This window comes from Taudactylus pleione, unplaced genomic scaffold (genome assembly GCF_031769625.1).
Source record: "Taudactylus pleione unplaced genomic scaffold, aTauple2 ptg001449l, whole genome shotgun sequence".
In the NCBI taxonomy this organism is placed as follows: domain Eukaryota; kingdom Metazoa; phylum Chordata; class Amphibia; order Anura; family Myobatrachidae; genus Taudactylus; species Taudactylus pleione.
The window spans coordinates 592,501-618,349 of record NW_028285848.1 but is presented as its reverse complement, the minus strand read 5'-3'; the positions used below and the strand labels follow the sequence as shown (position 1 = coordinate 618,349).

At 49.0% G+C, this 25,849-nt stretch overlaps 1 protein-coding gene across 1 annotated transcript in view; it reads right to left on the bottom strand.

Annotated features, from left to right (window-relative positions):
• Positions 1-25,849, bottom strand: part of PHOX2A (paired like homeobox 2A) — a 30,414-nt gene that overhangs the window by 4,002 nt on the left and 563 nt on the right. The window contains exon 2 of the mRNA XM_088463783.1: positions 9,512-9,699. Within this exon, the coding sequence (XP_088319909.1) occupies positions 9,512-9,699 (188 nt within the window). The remainder of the gene's footprint in view (positions 1-9,511; positions 9,700-25,849) is intronic.

The window sequence follows — 25,849 nt, the reverse complement described above, 5'->3', positions numbered from 1 at the left end:
CTGGTCAGCCAGACACACAGGGACATATACAGAGGACAGAGTACACCTGCTGGTCAGCCAGAGACACGCAGGACGCATACACAGGACAGAGTACACCTGCTGGTCAGCCAGAGACACGCAGGACACATACAGAGGACAGAGTACACCTGCTGGTCAGCCAGAGACACACAGGACACATCCACAGGACAGAGTACACCTGCTGGTCAGCCAGAGACACACAGGACACATACAGAGGACAGAGTACACCTGCTGGTCAGGCAGAGACACACAGGGCCATATACACAGGACAGAGTACACCTGCTGGTCAGCCAGAGACACAGGGACATATACAGAGGACAGAGTACACCTGCTGCTCAGCCAGAGACACACAGGACATATACAGAGGACAGAGTACACCTGCTGGTCAGCCAGAGACACACAGGACACATCCACAGGACAGAGTACACCTGCTGGTCAGCCAGAGACACACAGGACACATACACAGGACAGAGTACACCTGCTGGTCAGCCAGACACACAGGGACACATACAGAGGACAGAGTACACCTGCTGCTCAGCCAGAGACACACAGGACACATACACAGGACAGAGTACACCTGCTGATCAGCCAGAGACACACAGGACGCATACAGAGGACAGAGTACACCTGCTGGTCAGCCAGAGACACACAGGACGCATACACAGGACAGAGTACACCTGCTGCTCAGCCAGAGACACACAGGACACATACACAGGACAGAGTACACCTGCTGGTCAGCCAGAGACACACAGGACAGAGTACACAGGACAGAGTACACCTGCTGGTCAGCCAGAGACACACAGGACACATACACAGGACAGAGTACACTTGCTGGTCAGCCAGAGACACACAGGGACACATACACAGGACAGAGTACACCTGCTGGTCAGCCAGAGACACACAGGACATATACAGAGGACAGAGTACACCTGCTGGTCAGCCAGAGACACACAGGGACATATACACAGGACAGAGTACACCTGCTGGTCAGCCAGAGACACACAGGGCACATACACAGGACAGAGTACACCTGCTGGTCAGCCAGAGACACACAGGACACATACAGAGGACAGAGTACACCTGCTGGTCAGCCAGAGACACACAGGGACATATACACAGGACAGAGTACACCTGCTGGTCAGCCAGAGACACACAGGGCACATACACAGGACAGAGTACACCTGCTGGTCAGCCAGAGACACACAGGGACACATACACAGGACAGAGTACACCTGCTGGTCAGCCAGAGACACACAGGACATATACAGAGTAGAGAGTACACCTGCTGGTCAGCCAGAGACACACAGGGACATATACACAGGACAGAGTACACCTGCTGGTCAGCCAGAGACACACAGGACAGAGTACACCTACTGGTCAGCCAGAGACACACAGGGACACATACACAGGACAGAGTACACCTGCTGGTCAGCCAGAGAAACACAAGACACATACACAGGACAGAGTACACCTGCTGGTCAGCCAGAGACACACAGGGACACATACACAGGACAGAGTACACCTGCTGGTCAGCCAGAGACACACAGGACACAAACACAGGACAGAGTACACCTGCTGGTCAGCCAGAGACACAGGGACACATACACAGGACAGAGTACACCTGCTGGTCAGCCAGAGACACACAGGACATATACAGAGGACAGAGTACACCTGCTGGTCAGCCAGAGACACACAGGACACATACACAGGACAGAGTACACCTGTCCGTCAGCCAGAGACACACAGGACACATACACAGGACAGAGTACACCTGCTGGTCAGACAGAGATACACAGGACACATACAGAGGACAGAGTACACCTGCTGGTCAGCCAGAGACACACAGGACACATACACAGGACAGAGTACACCTGTCCGTCAGCCAGAGACACACAGGACACATACAGAGGACAGAGTACACCTGCTGGTCAGCCAGAGACACACAGGACACATACACAGGACAGAGTACACCTGCTGGTCAGCCACAGACACACAGGACACATACACAGGACAGAGTACACCTGCTGGTCAGCCAGAGACACACAGGGACATATACACAGGACAGAGTACACCTGCTGGTCAGCCAGAGACACACAGGGCACATACACAGGACAGAGTACACCTGCTGGTCAGCCAGAGACACACAGGGACATATACACAGGACAGAGTACACCTGCTGGTCAGCCAGAGACACAGAGGTGACATACAGAGGACAGAGTACACCTGCTGGTCAGCCATAGACACACAGGTCACATACAGAGGACAGAGTACACCTGCTGGTCAGTCAGAGGCACACAGGACACATACAGAGGACAGAGTACACCTGCAGGTCAGCCAGAGACACACAGGACACATACAGAGGAGAGAGTACACCTGCTGGTCAGCCAGAGACACACAGGGACATGTACACAGGACAGAGTACACCTGCTGGTCAGTCAGAGGCACACAGGACACATACAGAGGACAGAGTACACCTGCAGGTCAGCCAGAGACACACAGGACACATACAGAGGACAGTGTACACCTGCTGGTCAGCCAGAGACAAACAGGACACATACACAGGACAGAGTACACCTGTCCGTCAGCCAGAGACACACAGGGCACATACACAGGACAGAGTACACCTGCTGCTCAGCCAGAGACACACAGGACATATACAGAGGACAGAGTACACCTGCTGGTCAGCCAGAGACACACAGGACACATACAGAGGACAGAGTACACCTGCTGGTCAGGCAGAGACACACAGGGACATATACACAGGACAGAGTACACCTGCTGGTCAGCCAGAGACACAGGGACATATACAGAGGACAGAGTACACCTGCTGCTCAGCCAGAGACACACAGGACATATACACAGGACAGAGTACACCTGCTGGTCAGCCAGAGACACACAGGACACATACACAGGACAGAGTACACCTGCTGGTCAGCCAGAGACACACAGGACACATACACAGGACAGGACACATACACAGGACAGAGTACACCTGCTGGTCAGCCAGAGACACACAGGACACATACACAGGACAGAGTACACCTGCTGGTCAGCCAGAGACACACAGGACACATACACAGGACAGGACACATACACAGGACAGAGTACACCTGCTGGTCAGCCAGAGACACACAGGACACATACGGAGGACAGACTACACCTGCTGGTCAGCCAGAGACACACAGGACACATACACAGGACAGAGTACACCTGCTGGTCAGCCAGAGACACACAGGACACATACACAGGACAGAGTACACCTGCTGGTCAGCCAGAGACACACAGGACATATACAGAGTAGAGAGTACACCTGCTGATCAGCCAGAGACACACAGGGACACATACACAGGACAGAGTACACCTGCTGGTCAGCCAGAGAAACACAAGACACATACACAGGACAGAGTACACCTGCTGGTCAGCCAGAGACACACAGGGACAAATACACAGGACAGAGTACACCTGCTGGTCAGCAAGAGACACACAGGACACATACAGAGGAGAGAGTACACCTGCTGATCAGCCAGAGACACACAGGACACAAACACAGGACAGAGTACACCTGCTGGTCAGCCAGAGACACACAGGAGACATACAGAGGACAGAGTACACCTGCTGGTCTGCCAGAGACAAACAGGACACATACACAGGACAGAGTACACCTGTCCGTCAGCCAGAGACACACAGGACACATACACAGGACAGAGTACACCTGCTGGTCAGCCAGAGACACACAGGACACATACACAGGACACAGTACACCTGCTGGTCAGACAGAGATACACAGGACACATACAGAGGACAGAGTACACCTGCTGGTCAGCCAGAGACACACAGGACACATACACAGGACAGAGTACACCTGCTGGTCAGCCAGAGACACACAGGACACATACACAGGACAGAGTACACCTGCTGGTCAGCCAGAGACACAGGGACATATACAGAGGACAGAGTACACCTGTCCGTCAGCCAGAGACACACAGGACACATACACAGGACAGAGTACACCTGTCCGTCAGCCAGAGACACACAGGACACATTCAGAGGACAGAGTACACCTGCTGGTCAGCCACAGACACACAGGACACATACACAGGACAGAGTACACCTGCTGGTCAGCCAGAGACACACAGGGACATATACACAGGACAGAGTACACCTGCTGGTCAGCCAGAGACACACAGGGCACATACACAGGACAGAGTACACCTGCTGGTCAGCCAGAGACACACAGGGACATACAGAGGACAGAGTACACCTGCTGGTCAGCCAGAGACACAGAGGTGACATACAGAGGACAGAGTACACCTGCTGGTCAGTCAGAGGCACACAGGACGCATACAGAGGACAGAGTACACCTGCTGGTCAGCCAGAGACACACAGGACACATACACAGGACAGGACACATACACAGGACAGAGTACACCTGCTGGTCAGCCAGAGACACACAGGACACATACAGAGGACAGACTACACCTGCTGGTCAGCCAGAGACACACAGGACACATACACAGGACAGAGTACACCTGCTGGTCAGCCAGAGACACACAGGACATATACAGAGGACAGAGTACACCTGCTAGTCAGCCAGAGACACACAGGGACATATACAGAGGACAGAGTACACCTGCTAGTCAGCCAGAGACACACAGGGACATATACAGAGGACAGAGTACACCTGCTGATCAGCCAGAGACACACAGGACACATACACAGGACAGAGTACACCTGCTGGTCAGCCAGAGACACACAGGACACATACAGAGGACAGAGTACACCTGCTGGTCAGCCAGAGACACACAGGTCACATACAGAGGACAGAGTACACCTGCTGGTCAGCCAGAGACACACAGGGACATATACAGAGGACAGAGTTCACCTGCTGGTCAGCCAGAGACACGCAGGACACATACAGAGGACAGAGTACACCTGCTGGTCAGCCAGAGACACACAGGACACATACACAGGACAGAGTACACCTGCTGGTCAGCTAGAGACACACAGGACACATACACAGGACAGAGTACACCTGCTGGTCAGCCAGAGAAACACAGGACACATACAGAGGAGAGAGTACACCTGCTGATCAGCCAGAGACACACAGGTCACATACAGAGGACAGAGTACACCTGCTGGTCAGCCAGAGACACACACGACACATACAGAGGACAGAGTACACCTGCTGGTCAGCTAGAGACACACAGGACATATACAGAGGACAGAGTACACCTGCTGGTCAGCCAGAGACACACAGGTCACATACAGAGGAGAGAGTACACCTGCTGGTCAGCCAGAGACACACAGGACACATACAGAGGACAGAGTACACCTGCTGGTCAGCCAGAGGCACACAGGGACATATACAGAGGACATAGTACACGTGCTGGTCAGCCAGAGACACACAGGTCACATACACAGGACAGAGTACACCTGCTGGTCAGCCAGAGACACACAGCACGCATACAGAGGACAGATTACACCTACTGGTCAGCCACAGACACACAGGGCGCATACACAGGACAGAGTACACTTGCTGGTCAGCCAGAGACACACAGGACGCATACAGAGGACAGAGTACACCTGCTGGTCAGCCAGAGACACAGAGGTGACATACAGAGGACAGAGTACACCTGCTGGTCAGCCAGAGACACAGAGGTGACATACAGAGGACAGAGTACACCTGCTGGTCAGCCATAGACACACAGGTCACATACAGAGGACAGAGTACACCTGCTGGTCAGTCAGAGGCACACAGGACACATACAGAGGACAGAGTACACCTGCTGGTCAGTCAGAGGCACACAGGACACATACAGAGGACAGAGTACACCTGCAGGTCAGCCAGAGACACACAGGACACATACAGAGGAAAGAGTACACCTGCTGGTCAGCCAGAGACGCACAGGATACATACAGAGGACAGAGAACACCTGCTGGTCAGCCAGATACACACAGGGCGCATACACAGTACAGAGTACACCTGCTGGTCAGCCAGAGACGCACAGGTCACATATACAGGACAGAGTACACCTGATGGTCAGCCAGAGACGCACAGGACACATACACAGGACAGAGGACACCTGCTGGTCAACCAGAGACGCACAGGACACATACACAGGACAGAGTACACCTGCTGGTCAGCCAGAGACACACAGGGACATATACACAGGACAGAGTACACCTGCTGGTCAGCCAGAGACACACAGGACACATACACAGGACAGAGTACACCTGCTGGTCAGCCAGAGACACACAGGGACATATACACAGGACAGAGTACACCTGCTGGTCAGCCAGAGACACACAGGGCACATACACAGGACAGAGTACACCTGCTGGGCAGCCAGAGACACACAGGGACATATACACAGGACAGATTACACCTGCTGGTCAGCCAGAGACACACAGGAGACATACAGAGGACAGATTACACCTGCTGGTCAGCCAGAGACATACAGGACACATACACAGGACAGAGTACACCTGCTGGTCAGCCAGGGACACACAGGACACATACAGAGGACAGAGTACACCTGCTGGTCAGCCAGAGACACACAGGGCACATACAGAGGACAGAGTACACCTGCTGGTCAGCCAGAGACACACAGTGACATTTACAGTGGATAGAGTACACCTGCTGGTCAGCCAGAGACACACAGGAGACATACACAGGACAGAGTACACCTGCTGGTCAGCCAGAGACACACAGGAGACATACAGAGGACAGATTACACCTGCTGGTCAGCCAGAGACACACAGGAGACATACAGAGGACAGATTACACCTGCTGGTCAGCCAGAGACACACAGGGCGCATACACAGGACAGAGTACACCTGCTGGTCAGCCAGAGACACACAGGACATATACACAGGACAGAGTACACCTGCTGGTCAGCCAGAGACACACAGGACACATACAGAGGACAGAGTACACCTGCTGGTCAGCCAGAGACACACAGTGACATTTACAGTGGATAGAGTACACCTGCTGGTCAGCCAGAGACACACAGTGACATTTACAGTGGATAGAGTACACCTGCTGGTCAGCCAGAGACACACAGGGACATTTACAGAGGACAGAGTACACCTGCTGGTCTGCCAGAGACACACAGGACACATACACAGGACAGAGTACACCTGCTGGTCTGCCAGAGACACACAGGACACAAACACAGGACAGAGTACACCTGCTGGTCAGCCAGAGACACACAGGACACATACACAGGACAGAGTACACCTGCTGGTCAGCCAGAGACACACAGGACACATACACAGGACATATTACACCTGCTGGTCAGCCAGAGACACACAGGACACATACACAGGACAGAGTACACCTGCTGGTCAGCCAGAGACGCACAGGACACATACACAGGACAGAGTACACCTGCTGGTCAGCCAGAAACACACAGGACACATACACAGGACAGAGTACACCTGCTGGTCAGCCAGAGACACACAGGTCACATTCACAGGACAGAGTACACCTGCTGGTCAGCCAGAGACACACAGGTCATATACAGAGGACAGAGTACACCTGCTGGTCAGCCAGAGACACACAGGGACATATACACAGGACAGAGTACACCTGCTGGTCAGCCAGAGACACACAGGATATCACTGACCGGCCATATTCTTGTCACCTGCCCAGTTATATCCAGGCATAGTCAGACAGCAGGGGCCATTGCTTTGGGCACATGTACATGACATGGCTCAATTTTTTCAATGTGTGATCGGCTGCAGCCTTTGGGAGAGATGTATTACTCCTTTGAGAGATAGAAAGTGGAGATTACCCGTAGCAACCAATTGGACTCTAAGGGGTAAATTTACTAAGAATCGAGATAGGTTGAGTTTTTTTTTTATCTCGATTTGCATCGCCTAAACTCGGGCTTGTTGTTTTTTTTTTTATTTTGGAAATGTACTAAGAAGCAAGTTTAGGTGAAAGTGAGTTATCCGATGGTGAAGCAAATTGAGATTTCTCTCCTGAGTTACAAGGGAAGATGTGATTACTGACCCGAGATTTCAGTGTTTTCTCACTGCAAATCTCGCCCGAGCTAGCAGCCTGCACATATCAGTGAGATACGTGCTGGCTGCTTGTGTTGTACCTGTAAAAAACTTGGTTTATTTTTTATAAAAATAACGTGAGGTTCCCCCCCCCCCCCCCCAAAACACTAACCAGCCCTGGACTTGCCAGCCTGTCCTGGTACCTAAAATTACGGGGAACAAAACAAATAGTGTACCCCTGTAAATTAGGTACCAGCACCAGGCAGCAGGACAGGGTTGGTTTTAATTATAGGGGCAAAAACAATGCGTAGGGGTACCCCTATATTTAAAACCACCACCCTTGGGTGGTGGGTGGCGGGTTGATAGTGTCAGTGCTGTGTAAAATTAGAAAAATCAACATTGTCTTTCCAGTCGAACTGCAGGTGCCAGCAAGCCTCCCCCGCATGCTGGTACTTGGAGAACCACAAGGGTGGTGGGGATAGCCCCGGGCTGTCAGCCTAGGCCAGGGGTGCCCTGGAGAGGGGTACCCCTTTATTGGAGGGATCCCCAACTCCCCAGGAATCCCTGACCTGAGCTAACTAGCGGTCAGGACTGATGCTGCGGCTGGGGGGGCCCGGTGAAAGGGCTCCCCTGTCTGTGGCATCAGCCCCCCACTAGTAAGGATCCAGGGCTGGTTTTAAATATAGGGGTACCCCTACGCATTGTTTTTGCCCCTATAATTAAAACCAGCCCTGTCCCTGCTGCCTGGTGCTGGTACCTAATTTATGGATGAACCCTATTCATGTTGTTACCCGTAATTTTAGGTACCGGGACAAACTGGCAAGTCCGGGGCTGGTCAGTGTTTTGGGGAGGAACCTCGCGTCATTTTTTCAACCAAATAAAAAAAAAAATAAGAAAAAAAAAGATTTCTACAAAACTCGCTGATCAGGAGGTGAGTGTTTAAAATGTCAATGTGGCAGTGAGTTTGCAGGCATCTCTCCCGAGATTGTAATCTCGATTCTTGGTAAATTTGCATGATGTACTTTTTGGGTGAAAAGTACTTCCGAGTTTGGCCGATGGTGAGAAGATTCGAGTTTGCAAACTCGCCCGAGTTTTAAGAGTGAGATGAATGAACTCTCTCACAAACAAACCCGAATTTGCACTTAGTAAATTTGCGAGATGAACAACATGACTAAAAACACCCGAGATTGTCATCTCGACCAAACTCGATTCTTAGTAAATTTCCCTTTAAGTGTCATTTATTTAGTACAGTCTATAGTGACAGAAGCTGATTGGAGCTTTGGGCATCTTTATCTCTCTCCGATGCTTGATACATTTCCCCCTGTGCCTGGTAAGTTATTGGCACAGGCCACAGATCCTCTAGGGGAAGCCAGAGAGCAAGGAGTAATTTAACCCTTTCACCTCCACATGCTCCCCTCCCAACCTGTACCTCTGCCCCAGCCATATCCCCTCCACACTCCCTGGTGCACAAGTCTGGGGTCAGTACCTGCACTCGGGCCTCCGTCAGGTCTATCTTCAGCGCCAGCTCCTCTCTGGTGTAGATATCCGGATAGTGCGTCTCGGCGAAGACCCTCTCCAACTCCTTAAGCTGGGAGCTGGTGAACGTCGTCCGGATTCTCCGCTGTTTCCTCTTCTCGTTGATGCTGGACGGGTCCGAGAAGAACTTGTAGGGAACTGGGAGGCGGAAGGAAAGATGAGGATTAGACGAAGGTTTTCTCTGGTTACATTATGTTATTTCTAGACACCAGCAGAATAATCCGCAAATGGATGAGGATATGTATCCAGCCATGGAGAGAGATAAAGTACAAACCAATCAGCTCCTAACTGTCATGTTACAGGCTGTGCTTGAAATATAATTGATATACAGTTAAGAGCTAATTGGTTTGTACTTTATCTCCAAGGTTTGATACTTCTCCACAGCATTAGAATTGACAGCTAGCAGCTGATTGGTCGCTCGGTCTCTCCTAGGCTATGATACATTTATGTTTAGTTGCGCATGTACTTTATATTGGTGGCAGATGTGTCTGTTACCGTGTATGAGAGGCTCTGCCGGCCGTTCTGTAATACAGATATATCAGCACTACCACATGCTATAAATCTCTGTGGGGTCTATTTACTAAGCCGTGTTAGGAGACAAAGTGAAAGGAGATCAAGTACCAGCCAATCAGCTCCTAACTCATTTTTTTCAAACACAGCCTGTGACATGGCAGTTAGGAGCTGATAGGCTGGTACCTTATCTCATTTCACTTTGGGGTCTATTTACTAAGCAGTGTTAGGAAACAAAGAGATAAGGTACCAGCCAATCAGGTCCCAACTGTCATTTTTCAAACACAACCTGTGAGATGGCAGTTAGGAGCTGATTGGCTGGTACCTTATCACTTTTCACTCTCTCCTAACACTGCTTAGTTAATAGCCCCCTTTGGGGGAGATGTATTAACGTCGACATCGCCGTTGCGGTACATCCCCCCCGACTTTGCGTACATACCGCGGTTCATTACCGCGGTATGTACCAAGGATTTCGCAAAGGACATCTCTCTCGATGAGAGCTGTCCTTTGCGATGCTGCCGGGCAGAGGGACTTCCGGGTTGAACACCCAGAAGTCTTTCTGTGCATGCGCAGAAGGACGCGGGCCGCGGGGGCTCATGGGGGATCGGATCTCTCACAGCCCCGAGCGTCGCGCTAAGAAGCCCATAGGCTTCTATTGGGTAACGCCACCTGAAGGTGGCGTTACCTAGCGACGCGAAGCAGAATGCGGCACATTCTGCTGCTTCATACATACGGGGAATGCGGTAAAACCCCCGAAAACTGCATTTTCGGGGGTTTTACTGCATTTTGCCGTTAATACATCTCCCCCTATGTCTCCTAACACTGCTTAGTTAATAGACCCCTTTGTCTCCTAACACTGCTTAGTAAATAGGCCCCTGTATGTCTCCTAGCCAGTCATTTGATTGTAAGCTCTAAAAACCTCCCGTGTGGATGGCCCCATTGTGTGCCCCGCAGAGCCCTGCCTGCTTATTAGAAGATGCTGCAGAAATCCATTTATCAGCCCCACTGCCCCTGGCTGAGCTGCCCTCGGGGTTACATCTACCAGAGGATCACAGACCCCTGCCCTGTCATAGTGAATACAGTATATCGCATTAAGGTGCATCGTCTAATCACAATACTTTATGAATCTGTGTACTGCTCGTGATGCTCTATACCCCTGTGCCACCATATCTACAAGGTAAAGGGGGCAATCTGCCATTATTCACCATTAGAAAGACATTTACTGCAATATAATTTTCAATGTGTTCCTGGTCATTTCCAGAACTGTTATTTGATAAATCCTCATCATATAATCTCAGTGCAATCCAGTGTATAGAACGTGTTATATAACATCTGATCGCTATTACAAGGATGGGATGCCGACGGACTTAAAACCGACACCGGAATCCCGACAGCGTTGGAATCCCGGATCCAGTATCCTGACCACCGGCATCCTGAAGGTAAGTATCGGGGGTTAAGTTAGGGGATAGGCACCGGGAAGGGAGGGTTAGGGTAGGGTTTAGGGTTAGTGGTAATATACTTACCTACGGGTGTCGAGATTCTGACTGTTGGCATGTCTGTATCCTGACCAGCGGCATCCTAACCGGCGGTAACCCATGCCCATATTACACAGCTGCAGTAAGCCGGGAGGGGTCCCCACTGTGCCCCCTGCCGTAACTGGACACAGATGTAAATAATCCTCACTGGGGATAAAGTTTGAATCCCATGAAGTGTTTAATCCTCTACAATAGGAATGAGCGGATGCTGAGACCCTGTGTGGGGGATGTGACAGTGGTACATTTTGGGCGGGGTGTATTATCCCGCCCCTAATCGCATGCATAGCAGCATTTTGTAACGCCAGTATGTATGAATACTTACCCGCTAATATAGGGCTTCCAGCCATGAGAAGACTTCCAGGTTTATGACCCTTTTAGTGCACGCGTGACCATCAGATAGCGCAGGCGTGAGCCACGGGGGACGTCTCCAAGGCCATGTTGGGAAAAGAGGCGCTGCCAACCATGCCCAAGCTCTGTACAGTTACACTTTCCATACCTCGATTCATATGGGCACATTGCAGACCCACAGAATTCTATGGCGGCCGCGGGTCAGCAGCGGATATCTCCAATATATACTCCCTGACTGTCTAATGCACATTGCGATCCATCGGTATCTCAGTAACCCTCAGAGGTTTTACCGCTATTCCGGCTTCCTGTCCTGTATGTGGGTGCTGTGACGGATGGGGATGAAATACCGGCTGCTGCGTAGCTGGTTCAAATCCCGACAGGACAAGGTCCCGACTAGGGTCCGTATTCAATTAGTTTCGCACCCGCAATGATTTTCCGCCTGCTGCACTTTTCGCCTACTTCGCATGTTTTGTACACGAAAACTTTTCATGCGCTCCCCCGCTATTTGCCGTATTCAATTCCAAAGGACGCGAAAATGCGTCACGGCGAAACTCAAACAGGCGAAAAGTGCTGTCAAAGATGGGGAAATCAGCCTAACACCCCCCAAAAGAAGCACTAACAATGGGGATCAGTATAGATGTCCCCGATTAGCCCCCCTGAAGCTATTTGGGCTACTTAAGTGCTTTCAATTGCCTCTAAATAGCGTCTTTGAACAAGTGGTGAAGAATAGCATTAAGCAGTATTTTTTTGTGAAAATAAGTCCTGTCACATTTGGGGTACTTGAAAATGGGGGCGAGCATGGTTTAAATTCGTTAAACTTAAAGTTAAGTTTTAAGTGACGTCAAAAATGCACCTTCAGCAAGCACCTGCAATCCAAAAAACACCTCCCTCATACATGCAGACCCCCCCAAAAGTCTGTATCACTACGTTTTATGTGTACCCCCACTTTGTACTTTTTCTCCCCCATTTTCAAAGTAATTTTTTGGGGTGGTCCTCTATTTTAGTTTTTTTTTGTTTTACGCAGTTATCCTCTGGGGGGCTGTCCCAAGGGTGCAGAGTGGTTTCCGCACATTTGCACCCCAAAACTGCAATTCTGCACTTTTTTCCGCCTATTACATTGCATTGACTTTACGCGTACGCGAAAAGTCTTTACAATTGAATATGGCGAAAAGTTTCCAACCTGGGTAATGGCGTCATCCGCGATACTTTTTCGCGGATTACGGCTTTTCGTCGCTAATTGAATACGGCCCTAGGGCTGGTAAGTACCCTAACTCTCCCCTCTCCACGCCTAACCCTAATGCTGCATACACACAGGACAATTTTCCTAAACGATATATCATTCATTTTTAGGCAGTGAACGATGGACCAACGATGCGATGCCAACAGCAAAGCATCCTGAGACCATTGATGTGTGGGGTTCTCAGCCAGGGACAAGGAGACTCTGCTGGGCGGCCGCGTGGTGCTGGGACTCTGCATCGGTGTTAGCTAGGGGTGCAACACGTTGTTGTAATGCTGGCAGCTTGCAGGTTACCCAGCATTGTATGTGCCAGTGTGGGCATAGAGTACCCCCACCCAGCTAGGTGTGATGCTGCCATAGCTTTAGCTAATACATAGTTAGAAGCATGCTTTACAAAGACTATTTACAAAGCTTTAAATATTTTTAATGCAGCGAGACAGGGTCCTGTGTAACATTTCTATGTTACTGTTAATAAGAGAAGCTGCTTGTGACAGATGCTGAGCCTTTCTTCTAGGCTTACTAACTTGTTTGCTTTGGACAGCTACATACTGTACACATCAGCAAGTCACACACATAGGCCCCAGTGTGACAGTATAGGCCCCAGTCTGATAGTATCACATAGGCCCCAGTGTGACAGTATAGGCCTCGGTGTGACAGTATAGGCCCCGGTGTGACAGTATAGGCCCCAGTCTGATAGTATCACATAGGCCCCAGTGTGACAGTATAGGCCTCGGTGTGACAGTATAGGCCCCGGTGTGACAGCATAGGCCCCCGGTGTGACAGCATAGGCCCCCGGTGTGACAGTATAGGCCCCGGTGTGACAGTATAGGCCCCAGTGTGACAGTATAGGCCTCGGTGTGATAGTATCACGTAGACCCCGGTGTGACAGTATAGGCCCCGGTGTGACAGTATAGGCCCCGGTGTGACAGTATAGGCCCCGGTGTGACAGCATAGGCCCCGGTGTGACAGTATAGGCCCCGGTGTGACAGCATAGGCCCCGGTGTGACAGTATAGGCCCCGGTGTGACAGCATAGGCCCCGGTGTGACAGCATAGGCCCCGGTGTGACAGCATAGGCCTCGGTGTGACAGTATAGGCCCCCGGTGTGACAGTATAGGCCCCGGTGTGACAGTATAGGCCCCGGTGTGACAGTATAGGCCCCGGTGTGACAGCACAGGCCCCGGTGTGACAGTATAGGCCCCGGTGTGATAGTATCACATAGGCCCCGGTGTGACAGTAGAGGCCCCGGTGTGACGGTATAGGCCCCGGTGTGATAGTATCACATAGGCCCCGGTGTGACAGTATAGGCCCCATTGTGACAGTATAGGCCCCATTGTGACAGTATAGGCCCCGGTGTGACAGTATAGGCACCAGTGTGACAGTATAGACCCCGGTGTGACAGTATCACATAGGCCCCGGTGTGACAGTATAGGCCCCAGTCTGATAGTATCACATAGGCCCCGGTGTGAGAGTATAGGCCCCAGTCTGATAGTATCACATAGGCCCCGGTGTGACAGTATCACATAGGCCCCGGTGTGACAGTATAGGCCCCAGTGTGACCGTATAGGCCCCAGTCTGATAGTGTCACATAGGCCCCGGTGTGACAGTATAGGCCCCAGTCTGATAGTATCACATAGGCCCCGGTGTGACAGTATAGGCCCCAGTCTGATAGTATCACATAGGCCCCGGTGTGACAGTATAGGCCCCAGTCTGATAGTATCACGTAGACCCCGGTGTGACAGTATAGGCCCCGGTGTGACAGCATAGGCCCCGGTGTGACAGTATAGGCCCCGGTGTGACAGCATAGGCCCCGGTGTGACAGTATAGGCCCCGGTGTGACAGCATAGGCCCCGGTGTGACAACATAGGCCCCGGTGTGACAGCATAGGCCTCGGTGTGACAGTATAGGCCCCCGGTGTGACAGTATAGGCCCCGGTGTGACAGTATAGGCCCCGGTGTGACAGCATAGGCCTCGGTGTGACAGTATAGGCCCCCGGTGTGACAGTATAGGCCCCGGTGTGACAGTATAGGCCCCGGTGTGACAGCACAGGCCCCGGTGTGACGGTATAGGCCCCGGTGTGACAGTATAGGCCCCGGTTTGACAGTATAGGCCCCATTGTGACAGTATAGGCCCCGGTGTGACAGTATAGGCACCAGTGTGACAGTATAGACCCCGGTGTGACAGTATCACATAGGCCCCGGTGTGACAGTATAGGCCCCAGTCTGATAGTATCACATAGGCCCCGGTGTGAGAGTATAGGCCCCAGTCTGATAGTATCACATAGGCCCCGGTGTGACAGTATCACATAGGCCCCGGTGTGACAGTATAGGCCCCAGTGTGACCGTATAGGCCCCAGTCTGATAGTGTCACATAGGCCCCGGTGTGACAGTATAGGCCCCAGTCTGATAGTATCACATAGGCCCCGGTGTGACAGTATAGGCCCCAGTCTGATAGTATCACATAGACCCCGGTGTGACAGTATAGGCCCCAGTCTGATAGTATCACATAGGCCCCGGTGTGACAGTATCACATAGGCCCCGGTGTGACAGCATAGGCCCCGGTGTGACAGTAGAGGCCCCGGTGTGACAGTATAGGCCCCAGTGTGACAGTAGAGGCCCCGGTGTGACAGTATAGGCCCCGGTGTGACAGTATCACATAGGCCCCGGTGTGACAGTATAGGCCCCGGTGTGACAGTATAGGCCCCGGTGTGACAGTAGAGGCCCCGGTGTGACAGTATAGGCCCCGGTGTGACAGTAGAGGCCCCGGTGTGACAGTAGAGGCCCCGGTGTGACAGTATAGGCCCCGGTGTGACAGTAGAGGCCCCGGTGTGACAGTATACTGTAGTTTGTTACTGGAACCTTGTTTCTGTCCTCAGGCATTACTATATTTATAGTACATTTACCAGTTTCTATTAGTTACAGTGTATTCCTTAAAGTTTTATACACACCCTTTTAGTGTCTCCACATTTGTGGGCTGGGGAGGGGGTAATATTGCCTTTCACCTGGTGATAAAAATCCTAGTTTCAGCCCTGGGTGCAGGGACACTGGACCTCATTCAGAGTCGGTCGAAGCGGCCGCACAGTCGTACGCCACCGATGTTCGCTATACTGCGCATGCGTAAAGTTCGCAATGCGCGTGCCGCTACGCTACGATCAGAAATTTTTCTCTCTTTGATCACAGCCAGGTCGGTAGTTTGAGTGACAGATGGAGGCGTTTGTGGGTGGTAACAGGGGAAGGTGCTTGAAAACGGGGGGGTGGAGATCCGAACGCAGGCGTGCCTGACTATGCGAACGGCGTTTTATGGGAGTGCATACGGTTTATGGGAGTGCATAATTAACTAAGTAGTGTCATAGCACATGTGACATGGGAGGTTTTTACACTGACATGATCGTAGAGCTTAAGAGAGGGTATGGTCAACCTCAAGCTCTACGACCAGTTTCGATGGTTCCCGATGGTCTCGATTAATCCTTATATGCCCGGAGATGACGTGTAATGCGTACGAGAAGGGGGCGTATTTTTTTTTAATTCCGGCCGCTTCCTCCCCTTGGTCGGCCAACTACCAATCCGAACTTAGGTCCGCAACATGCGAGGGAATCATTTGCATATCCGGCCCCTTTTCCTGTACGACCGTGCGGCCGCTTCGACTGACTCTGAATGAGGTCCACTGTGTGTGGATGGTAGTGGGTGCAGTGACACTGTGTGGATGGTAGTGAGTGCAGTGACACTGTGTGTGGATGGTAGTAGGTGCAGTGACACTGTGTGTGGATGGTAGTGAGTGCAGTGACACTGTGTGTGGATGGTAGTAGGTGCAGTGACACTGTGTGTGGATGATAGTGAGTGCAGTGACACTGTGTGTGGATGGTAGTGGGTGCAGTGACACTGTGTGTGGATGGTAGTGGGTGCAGTGACACTGTGTGTGGATGGTAGTGGGTGCAGTGACACTGTGTGTGGATGATAGTGGGTGCAGTGACAGTGTGTGTGGATGGTAGTGGGTGCAGTGACACTGTGTGTGGATGGTAGTGGGTGCTGTGAAACTGTGTGTGTATGGTAGTGGGTGCAGTGACACTGTGTGGATGGTAGTGGGTGCAGTGACACTGTGTGTGGATGGTAGTGTGTGCAGTGACACTGTGTGTGGATGGTAGTGGCTGCAGTGACACTGTGTGGATGGTAGTGGGTGCAGTGATACTTTGTGTGGATGGTAGTGGATGCAGTGACACTGTGTGTGGATGGTAGTAGGTGCAGTGACACTGTGTGTGGATGGTAGTGAGTGCAGTGACACTGTGTGTGGATGGTAGTGGGTGCAGTGACACTGTGTGTGGATGGTAGTGGGTGCAATGACACTGTGTGGATGGTAGTGGGTGCAGTGACACTGTGTGTGGATGGTAGTAGGTGCAGTGACACTGTGTGTGGATGGTAGTGAGTGCAGTGACACTGTGTGGATGGTAGTAGGTGCAGTGACACTGTGTGTGGATGGTAGTGGCTGCAGTGACACTGTGTGTGGATGGTAGTGGCTGCAGTGACACTGTGTGGATGATAGTGGGTGTAGTGACACTGTGTGGGTGATAGTGAGTGCAGTGACACTGTGTGTGGATGGTAGTGGGTGCAGTGACACTGTGTGTGGATGGTAGTAGGTGCAGTGACACTGTGTGGATGATAGTGAGTGCAGTGACACTGTGTGTGGATGGCAGTGGCTGCAGTGACACTGTGTGGATGGCAGTAGGTGCAGTGACACTGTGTGGATGATAGTGAGTGCAGTGACACTGTGTGTGGATGATAGTGGGTGCAGTGACACTGTGTGTGGATGGTAGTGGGTGCAGTGACTGTGTGTGGATGGCAGTGGGTGCAGTGACACTGTGTGTGGATGGCAGTGGCTGCAGTGACACTGTGTGGATGGTAGTAGGTGCAGTGACACTGTGTGTGGATGATAGTGGGTGCAGTGACAGTGTGTGTGGATGGTAGTGGGTGCAGTGACACTGTGTGTGGATGGTAGTGGGTGCTGTGAAACTGTGTGTGTATGGTAGTGGGTGCAGTGACACTGTGTGGATGGTAGTGGGTGCAGTGACACTGTGTGTGGATGGTAGTGTGTGCAGTGACACTGTGTGTGGATGGCAGTGGCTGCAGTGACACTGTGTGGATGGTAGTAGGTGCAGTGACACTGTGAGTAGTTGGTAGTGGCTGCAGTGACACTGTGTGGATGGTAGTGGGTGTAGTGACACTGTGTGGATGATAGTGAGTGCAGTGACACTGTTTGTGGATGGTAGTGGGTGCAGTGACACTGTGTATGGATCGTAGTAGGTGCAGTGACACTGTGTGGATGATAGTGAGTGCAGTGACACTGTGTGTGGATGGCAGTGGCTGCAGTGACACTGTGTGGATGGCAGTAGGTGCAGTGACACTGTGTGGGTGATAGTGAGTGCAGTGACACTGTGTGTGGATGATAGTGAGTGCAGTGACACTGTGTGTGGATGGTAGTGGGTGCAGTGACACTGTGTGTGGATGGTAGTGAGTGCAGTGACACTGTGTGTGGATGGTAGTAGGTGCAGTGACACTGTGTGTGGATGATAGTGAGTGCAGTGACACTGTGTGTGGATGGTAGTAGGTGCAGTGACACTGTGTGTGGATGGTAGTGGGTGCAGTGACACTGTGTTTGGATGGTAGTGGGTGCAGTGGCACTGTGTGTGGATGATAGTGGGTGCAGTGACAGTGTGTGTGGATGGTAGTGGGTGCAGTGACACTGTGTGTGGATGGTAGTGGGTGCAGTGATACTGTGTGTGGATGGTAGTGGGTGCAGTGACACTGTGTGTGTATGGTAGTGGGTGCAGTGACACTGTGTGGATGGTAGTGGGTGCAGTGACACTGTGTGTGGATGGTAGTGAGTGCAGTGACACTGTGTGGATGGTAGTAGGTGCAGTGACACTGTGTGTGGATGGTAGTGGGTGCAGTGACACTGTGTGTGGATGGTAGTGTCTGCAGTGACACTGTGTGGATGGTAGTGGGTGTAGTGACACTGTGTGGATGATAGTGAGTGCAGTGACACTGTGTGTGGATGGTAGTGGGTGCAGTGACACTGTGTGTGGATGGTAGTAGGTGCAGTGACACTGTGTGGATGATAGTGAGTGCAGTGACACTGTGTGTGGATGATAGTGGGTGCAGTGACACTGTGTGTGGATGGTAGTGGGTGCAGTGACACTGTATGTGGATGGCAGTGGCTGCAGTGACACTGTGTGGATGGTAGTAGGTGCAGTGACACTGTGAGTAGTTGGTAGTGAGTGCAGTGACACTGTGAGTAGTTGGTAGTGGGTGCAGTGACACTGTGTGTGGATGGTAGTAGGTGCAGTGATACTGTGAGTAGTTGGTAGTGGGTGCAGTGACACTGTGTGTGGATGATAGTGAGTGCAGTGACACTGTGTGTGGATGGTAGTGGGTGCAGTGACACTGTGTGTGGATGGCAGTGGCTGCAGTGACACTGTGTGGATGGTAGTAGGTGCAGTGACACTGTGAGTAGTTGGTAGTGGCTGCAGTGACACTGTGTGGATGGTAGTGGGTGTAGTGACACTGTGTGGATGACAGTGAGTGCAGTGACACTGTGTGTGGATGGTAGTGGGTGCAGTGACACTGTGTGTGGATGGTAGTAGGTGCAGTGACACTGTGTGGATGATAGTGAGTGCAGTGACACTGTGTGTGGATGGCAGTGGCTGCAGTGACACTGTGTAGATGGCAGTAGGTGCAGTGACAGTGTGTGGGTGATAGTGGGTGCAGTGACACTGTGTGTGGATGATAGTGAGTGCAGTGACACTGTGTGTGGATGATAGTGAGTGCAGTGACACTATGTGTGGATGGTAGTGGGTGCAGTGACACTGTGTGTGGATGGTAGTGGGTGCTGTGACACTGTGTGTGGATGGTAGTGGGTGCTGTGACACTGTGTGTGGATGGTAGTGGGTGCAGTGACACTGTGTGGATGGTAGTCAGTGTGCTGACACTGTGTGTGGATGTTACTGGGTGCAGTGACACTGTGGGCCTGATTCAGACCCGCTTGCGAGCGCTGAGCGCTCGCAAGCGGGTCGATGGTGGCCCAGTGCGCATGCGCACGACGGAGCCGGCTCCGTCGTGCGCATGCCCGAGACCCGGATAGCGATGGGCAAACCGTCGCTCCGGGTCTCGTACTAAAGGCGGCGTGCTGTCGATGTTGAGTGACAGCACGCCCCCTTGGGTGGGCGGGCCGGGGGAGTGGCTGCCCAAATGTAGGCGTTCCCATGGGGACGCCTACCGTCTGGGGCCGGCCCCACTGACATCACAAGTGATGTCAGTGGGAGAGATTTCAGCTCTGTTTGAGCCGAAAGCACTCTAGGGCTTGCGGCAACAAGACCCTACCACAAGGGTCTCGTCGCAAACCCGATGGTCGCGATGGTCTTGACCATCGTGACCATCTTCCTGGCCGCTTGCTATAGCTGTGGGTGGTCACCCACAGCTATGCGAGCGACCAGGAGGCCGCTCAAAAAAATCAGAGGGCCGGCCTGATTCAGAGCGAGCACTCTGTCAGAGCGTCCGGCTCTGAATCAGGCCCTGTGTGTGGGTGATAAGTGACACTGTGTGTGGGTGATAGTGGGTGCAGTGACACTGTGTGTGGATGGTAGTGGGTGCAATGACACTGTGTATGGATTGCAGTAGGTGATGTAACACTGTGTGTGGATGGTAGTGGGTGAGATGACACTGTGTGTATGTTCCTGGGTGCAGAGACACTGTGTGTGGGTGATAGTGGGTTTAGTGAAACTGTGTGTTGGTGATAGTGGGTGCAGTGACACTGTGTGTGTATGGTAGTGGGTTTAGTGAAACTGTGTGTTGGTGATAGTGGGTGCAGTGACACTGTGTGTGTATGGTAGTGGGTTCAGTGAAACTGTGTGTGGATGGTAGTGGGTGCAGTGACACTGTGTGTTGGTGATAGTGGGTGCAGTGACACTGTGTGTGTATGGTAGTGGGTTTAGTGAAACTGTGTGTTGGTGATAGTGGGTGCAGTGACACTGTGTGTGTATGGTAGTGGGTTCAGTGAAACTGTGTGTGGATGGTAGTGGGTGCAGTGACACTGTGTGTGGATGGTAGTGGGTGCAGTGACACTGTGTGTGGATGGTAGTGGGTGCAGTGACACTGTGTGTGGATGGTAGTGGGTGCAGTGATACTGTGTGTGGATGGTAGTTGGTGCAGTGACACTGTGTGTGGATGGTAGTGGGTTTAGTGAAACTGTGTGTTGGTGATAGTGGGTGCAGTGACACTGTGTGTGGATGGTAGTGGGTACAATGACACTGTGTGTGGATGGTAGTTGGTGCAGTGACACTGTGTGTGGATGGTAGTGGGTGCAGTGACACTGTGTGTGGATGGTAGTTGGTGCAGTGACACTGTGTGTGGATGGTAGTGGGTGCAGTGACACTGTGAGTGGATGGTAGTGGGTGCAGTGACACTGTATGTTGATGGTAGTTGGTGCAGTGACACTGTGTGTGGATAGTAGTGGGCTTAGTGAAACTGTGTGTTGGTGATAGTGGGTGCAGTGACACTGTATGTGGATGGTAGTGGGTACAGTGACACTGTGTGTGGATGGTAGTTGGTGCAGTGACACTGTGTGTGGGTGATAGTGGGTGCAGTGACACTGTATGTGGATGGTAGTGGGTACAGTGACACTGTGTGTGGGTGATAGTTGGTGCAGTGACACTGTGTGTGGGTGATAGTGGGTGCAGTGACACTGTATGTGGATGGTAGTGGGTACAGTGACACTGTGTGTGGATGGTAGTTGGTGCAGTGACACTGTGTGTGGGTGATAGTGGGTACAGTGACACTGTGTGTGGATGGTAGTTGGTGCAGTGACACTGTGTGTGGGTGATAGTGGGTGCAGTGACACTGTATGTGGATGGTAGTGGGTACAGTGACACTGTGTGTGGGTGATAGTGGGTGCAGTGACACTGTATGTGGATGGTAGTGGGTACAGTGACACTGTGTGTGGGTGATAGTGGGTGCAGTGACACTGTGTGTGGATGGTAGTGGGTGCAGTGATACTGTGTGTTGATGGTAGTGGGTGCAGTAATATTAGGATGTTCTATATACGGAACGCTGTCAGTTATGTCCGTGTAGACATTCAGGTTGTCTGAATAATAGACCTATACACATGGTGGTGTCTATAGTTTGATTGTCTAAATTGTGACTGTCTAATGCTGGGTACACACTTGGCGATATATCACTCGTTCTATAAATATTAATATATCTTGATTGCATTGGTGGGTGAGTACATACGATTTGTATATGAACGACGTCACTCACAGAAATATCGGGTCGGCTCTGCAGCACAGCGGATGCCGATATATCTGAGTGATATATCGGTGCATCTGGTTGTGTGTATGGGCGACTTTCCAAGCGCCCCCACACTGGCTGCAGGACCACCGACACTGACATCCCAACTGCGCGGGCAAATTGTGATGCAAGCACCCAGTTGTGATATCGGCACAGACACACCAAGCGGCCTATTGGTAAGTGTGTATAGCTGCCGACCGATCCATCGGCAAAGTGAGTACCCACCATAAGTAATAAACCGCTCCCCATTATACAGATATAACGGTGTAACTGTGACACAATTATCTCATTATTACATGAGGATCTTACAGGGATAGTCCCTATTCTAGATGGATTGTACAGTTATATTCTGTAATATATGAGAGCACTAAATCGTAATTTATAGTCATTTAATGACAGATAATCCACATACTATACACGGTTTTAATAAAGATATAATTATTAAACAATAATTAAAAATGTATTTAATTTTTTCATTAAATATTAACTAGTAATTTGATAAATTCATTTTAAAGCAGCACATAAATAATGACAGAATTATCTAAGCGTGAAATGAAAGTGTATATGTAATATAACGGCAATATAGTTGTGTAAAGGTGCACAGTGGTAATATAACAATTTCCATTTTAAACTGTTTAATGAGTTATTTTAATGTTTCAATAAGGTTTAAAAGTGATACAAGGATGTAATAGCAACATACAATGACCCTGGATAGGGATTTATTTGTGATATAGTGACCTAGGATATAGTTGTAATAATTATATTATAATACATGGATTTAATAATAACAGACATTGTGATTATAGTGGCCCAATATATAGGTGTAATAGTGATATAAGGACACTAGGATTTACTAGATATACATATATAATAGTGATATGCTGTATAATGTTACAGGGAAGTTATAGATATAGGTGTAATAGTTATATAAGGACACACGGAGTTACTATACATACATATTTAATAGTGATATAATGTTGCAGAGATGTCAGTTATATAGTGACCATAGATATAGGTGTAATAGTGATATAAGGACACAATGAGTTACTATATATACAGTATATAATAGAGATATCATGTTATAGGGGTGTAATAGATATGAACCTGGATATAGGTGTAATAAGATATAAGGGTCAAGGAGTTACTACATACATATATAATAGTGATATGTGTATGTATAGTAACTCTAGATATAATGGTACAAGGAGTTACTATACATACATATATAATAGTGATATATAATGTTACAGGAATGTAATAGTTATCTAGTGACCCTAGATATAGGTGTAATGGTGATATAAGGGTACAAGGAGTTACTATACATATATAATAGTGATATAATGTTATAGGGATGTAGTAGTTATGACCCCAGATATAGGTGTAATAGTGATATAAGGGTACAAGGAGTTACGATACATATATAATAGTGATATAATGTTATAGGGATGTAATTGTTATGACCCTAGATTTAGGTGTAATAGTGAAATAAGGTACAAGGAGTTACTATACATATATAATAGTGATATATAATGTTACAGGACTGTAATAGTTATCTAGTGAGCCTAGATATAGGTGTAATAGTGATATATGGGTACAAGGAGTTACTGTACATATATAATAGTGATATAATGTTATAGGGATTTAATTGTTATGACCCTAGATACAGGTGTAATAGTGATATAAGGGTACAAGGAGTTACTATACATACATACATACATACATACACACACACATATATATATATATATATATATATATATATATGTAATAGTGATATATAATGTTACAGGGATGTAATAGTTATCTAGTGACCCTAGATAGAGGTGTAATAGTGATATAAGGACACAAGGAGTTACTAGACATACATATATAATAGTGATATAATGTTATAGGGATGTCATAGTTATATAGTGACCCTAGATATAGGTGTAATAGTGATATAAGGACACAAGGAGTTACTAGACATACATATATAATAGTGATATAATGTTATAGGGATGTAATAGTTATATAGTGACCCTAGATATAGGTGTAATAGTTATATAATGTTATAGGGATGTCATAGTTATATAGTGACCCTAGATATAGGTGTAATAGTGATATAAGGACACAAGAATTTACTATACATACAGTATATAATAGTGATATAATGTTATAGGGATGTAATAGTTATATAGTGACCCTAGATATAGGTATAATAGTGATATAAGGGCACAAGGATTTACTATACATACATACAGTATATAATAGTGATATAATGTTACAGGGATGTAATAGTTATATAGTGACCCTAGATATAGGTATAATAGTGATATAAGGGCACAAGGATTTACTATACATACATACATACAGTATATAATAGTGATATAATGTTACAGGGATGTAATAATTATATAGTGACCCTAGATATAGTTGTAATAGTGATATAAGGGCACAATGAGTTACTAGACATACATATATAATAGTGATATACTGTATAATGTTATAGGGATGTAATAGTTATGTAGTGACCCTAGATATAGGTGTGATAGTGATATAAGGGCACAAGGAGTTGCTATACATACATCTATAATAGTGATATCATGTTATAGGGATGTAATAGTTATATAGTGACCCTAGATATAGGTGTAATAGTGATATAAGGGCACAAGGAGTTACTATACATACATATATAATAGTGATATAATGTTATAGGGGTGTAATAATTATATACTGACCCTAGATATAGGTGTAATAGTGATATAAGGACACAATGAGTTACTATACATATATAATTGTGATATAATGTTACAGGGATGTAATAGTTATATAGTGATACTAGATATAGGTGTAAGGACACAAGGAGTTACTATACATACATAAATAATAGTGATATAATGTTATAGGGATGTAATAGTTATGACCCTAGATATAGGTGTAATAGTGATATAAGGGCACAAGGAGTAATTATACATAAATATATAATAGTGATATAATGTTACAGGGATGTAATAGTTATATAGTCACCCTAGATATAGGTGTAATAGTTATATAATGTTATAGGGATGTAATAGTTATATAGTGACCCTAGATATAGGTGTAATAGTTATATAATGTTATAGGGATGTAATAGTTATATAGTGACCCTAGATATAGGTGTAATAGTTATATAGTGTTATAATGATGTAATAGTTATATAGTGACCCTAGATATAGGTGTAATAGTTATATAATGTTATAGGGATGTAATAGTTATGACCCTAGATATAGGTGTAATAGTGATATAAGGGCACAAGGAGTTACTATACATATATAATAGTGATATATAATGTTACAGGGATGTAATAGTT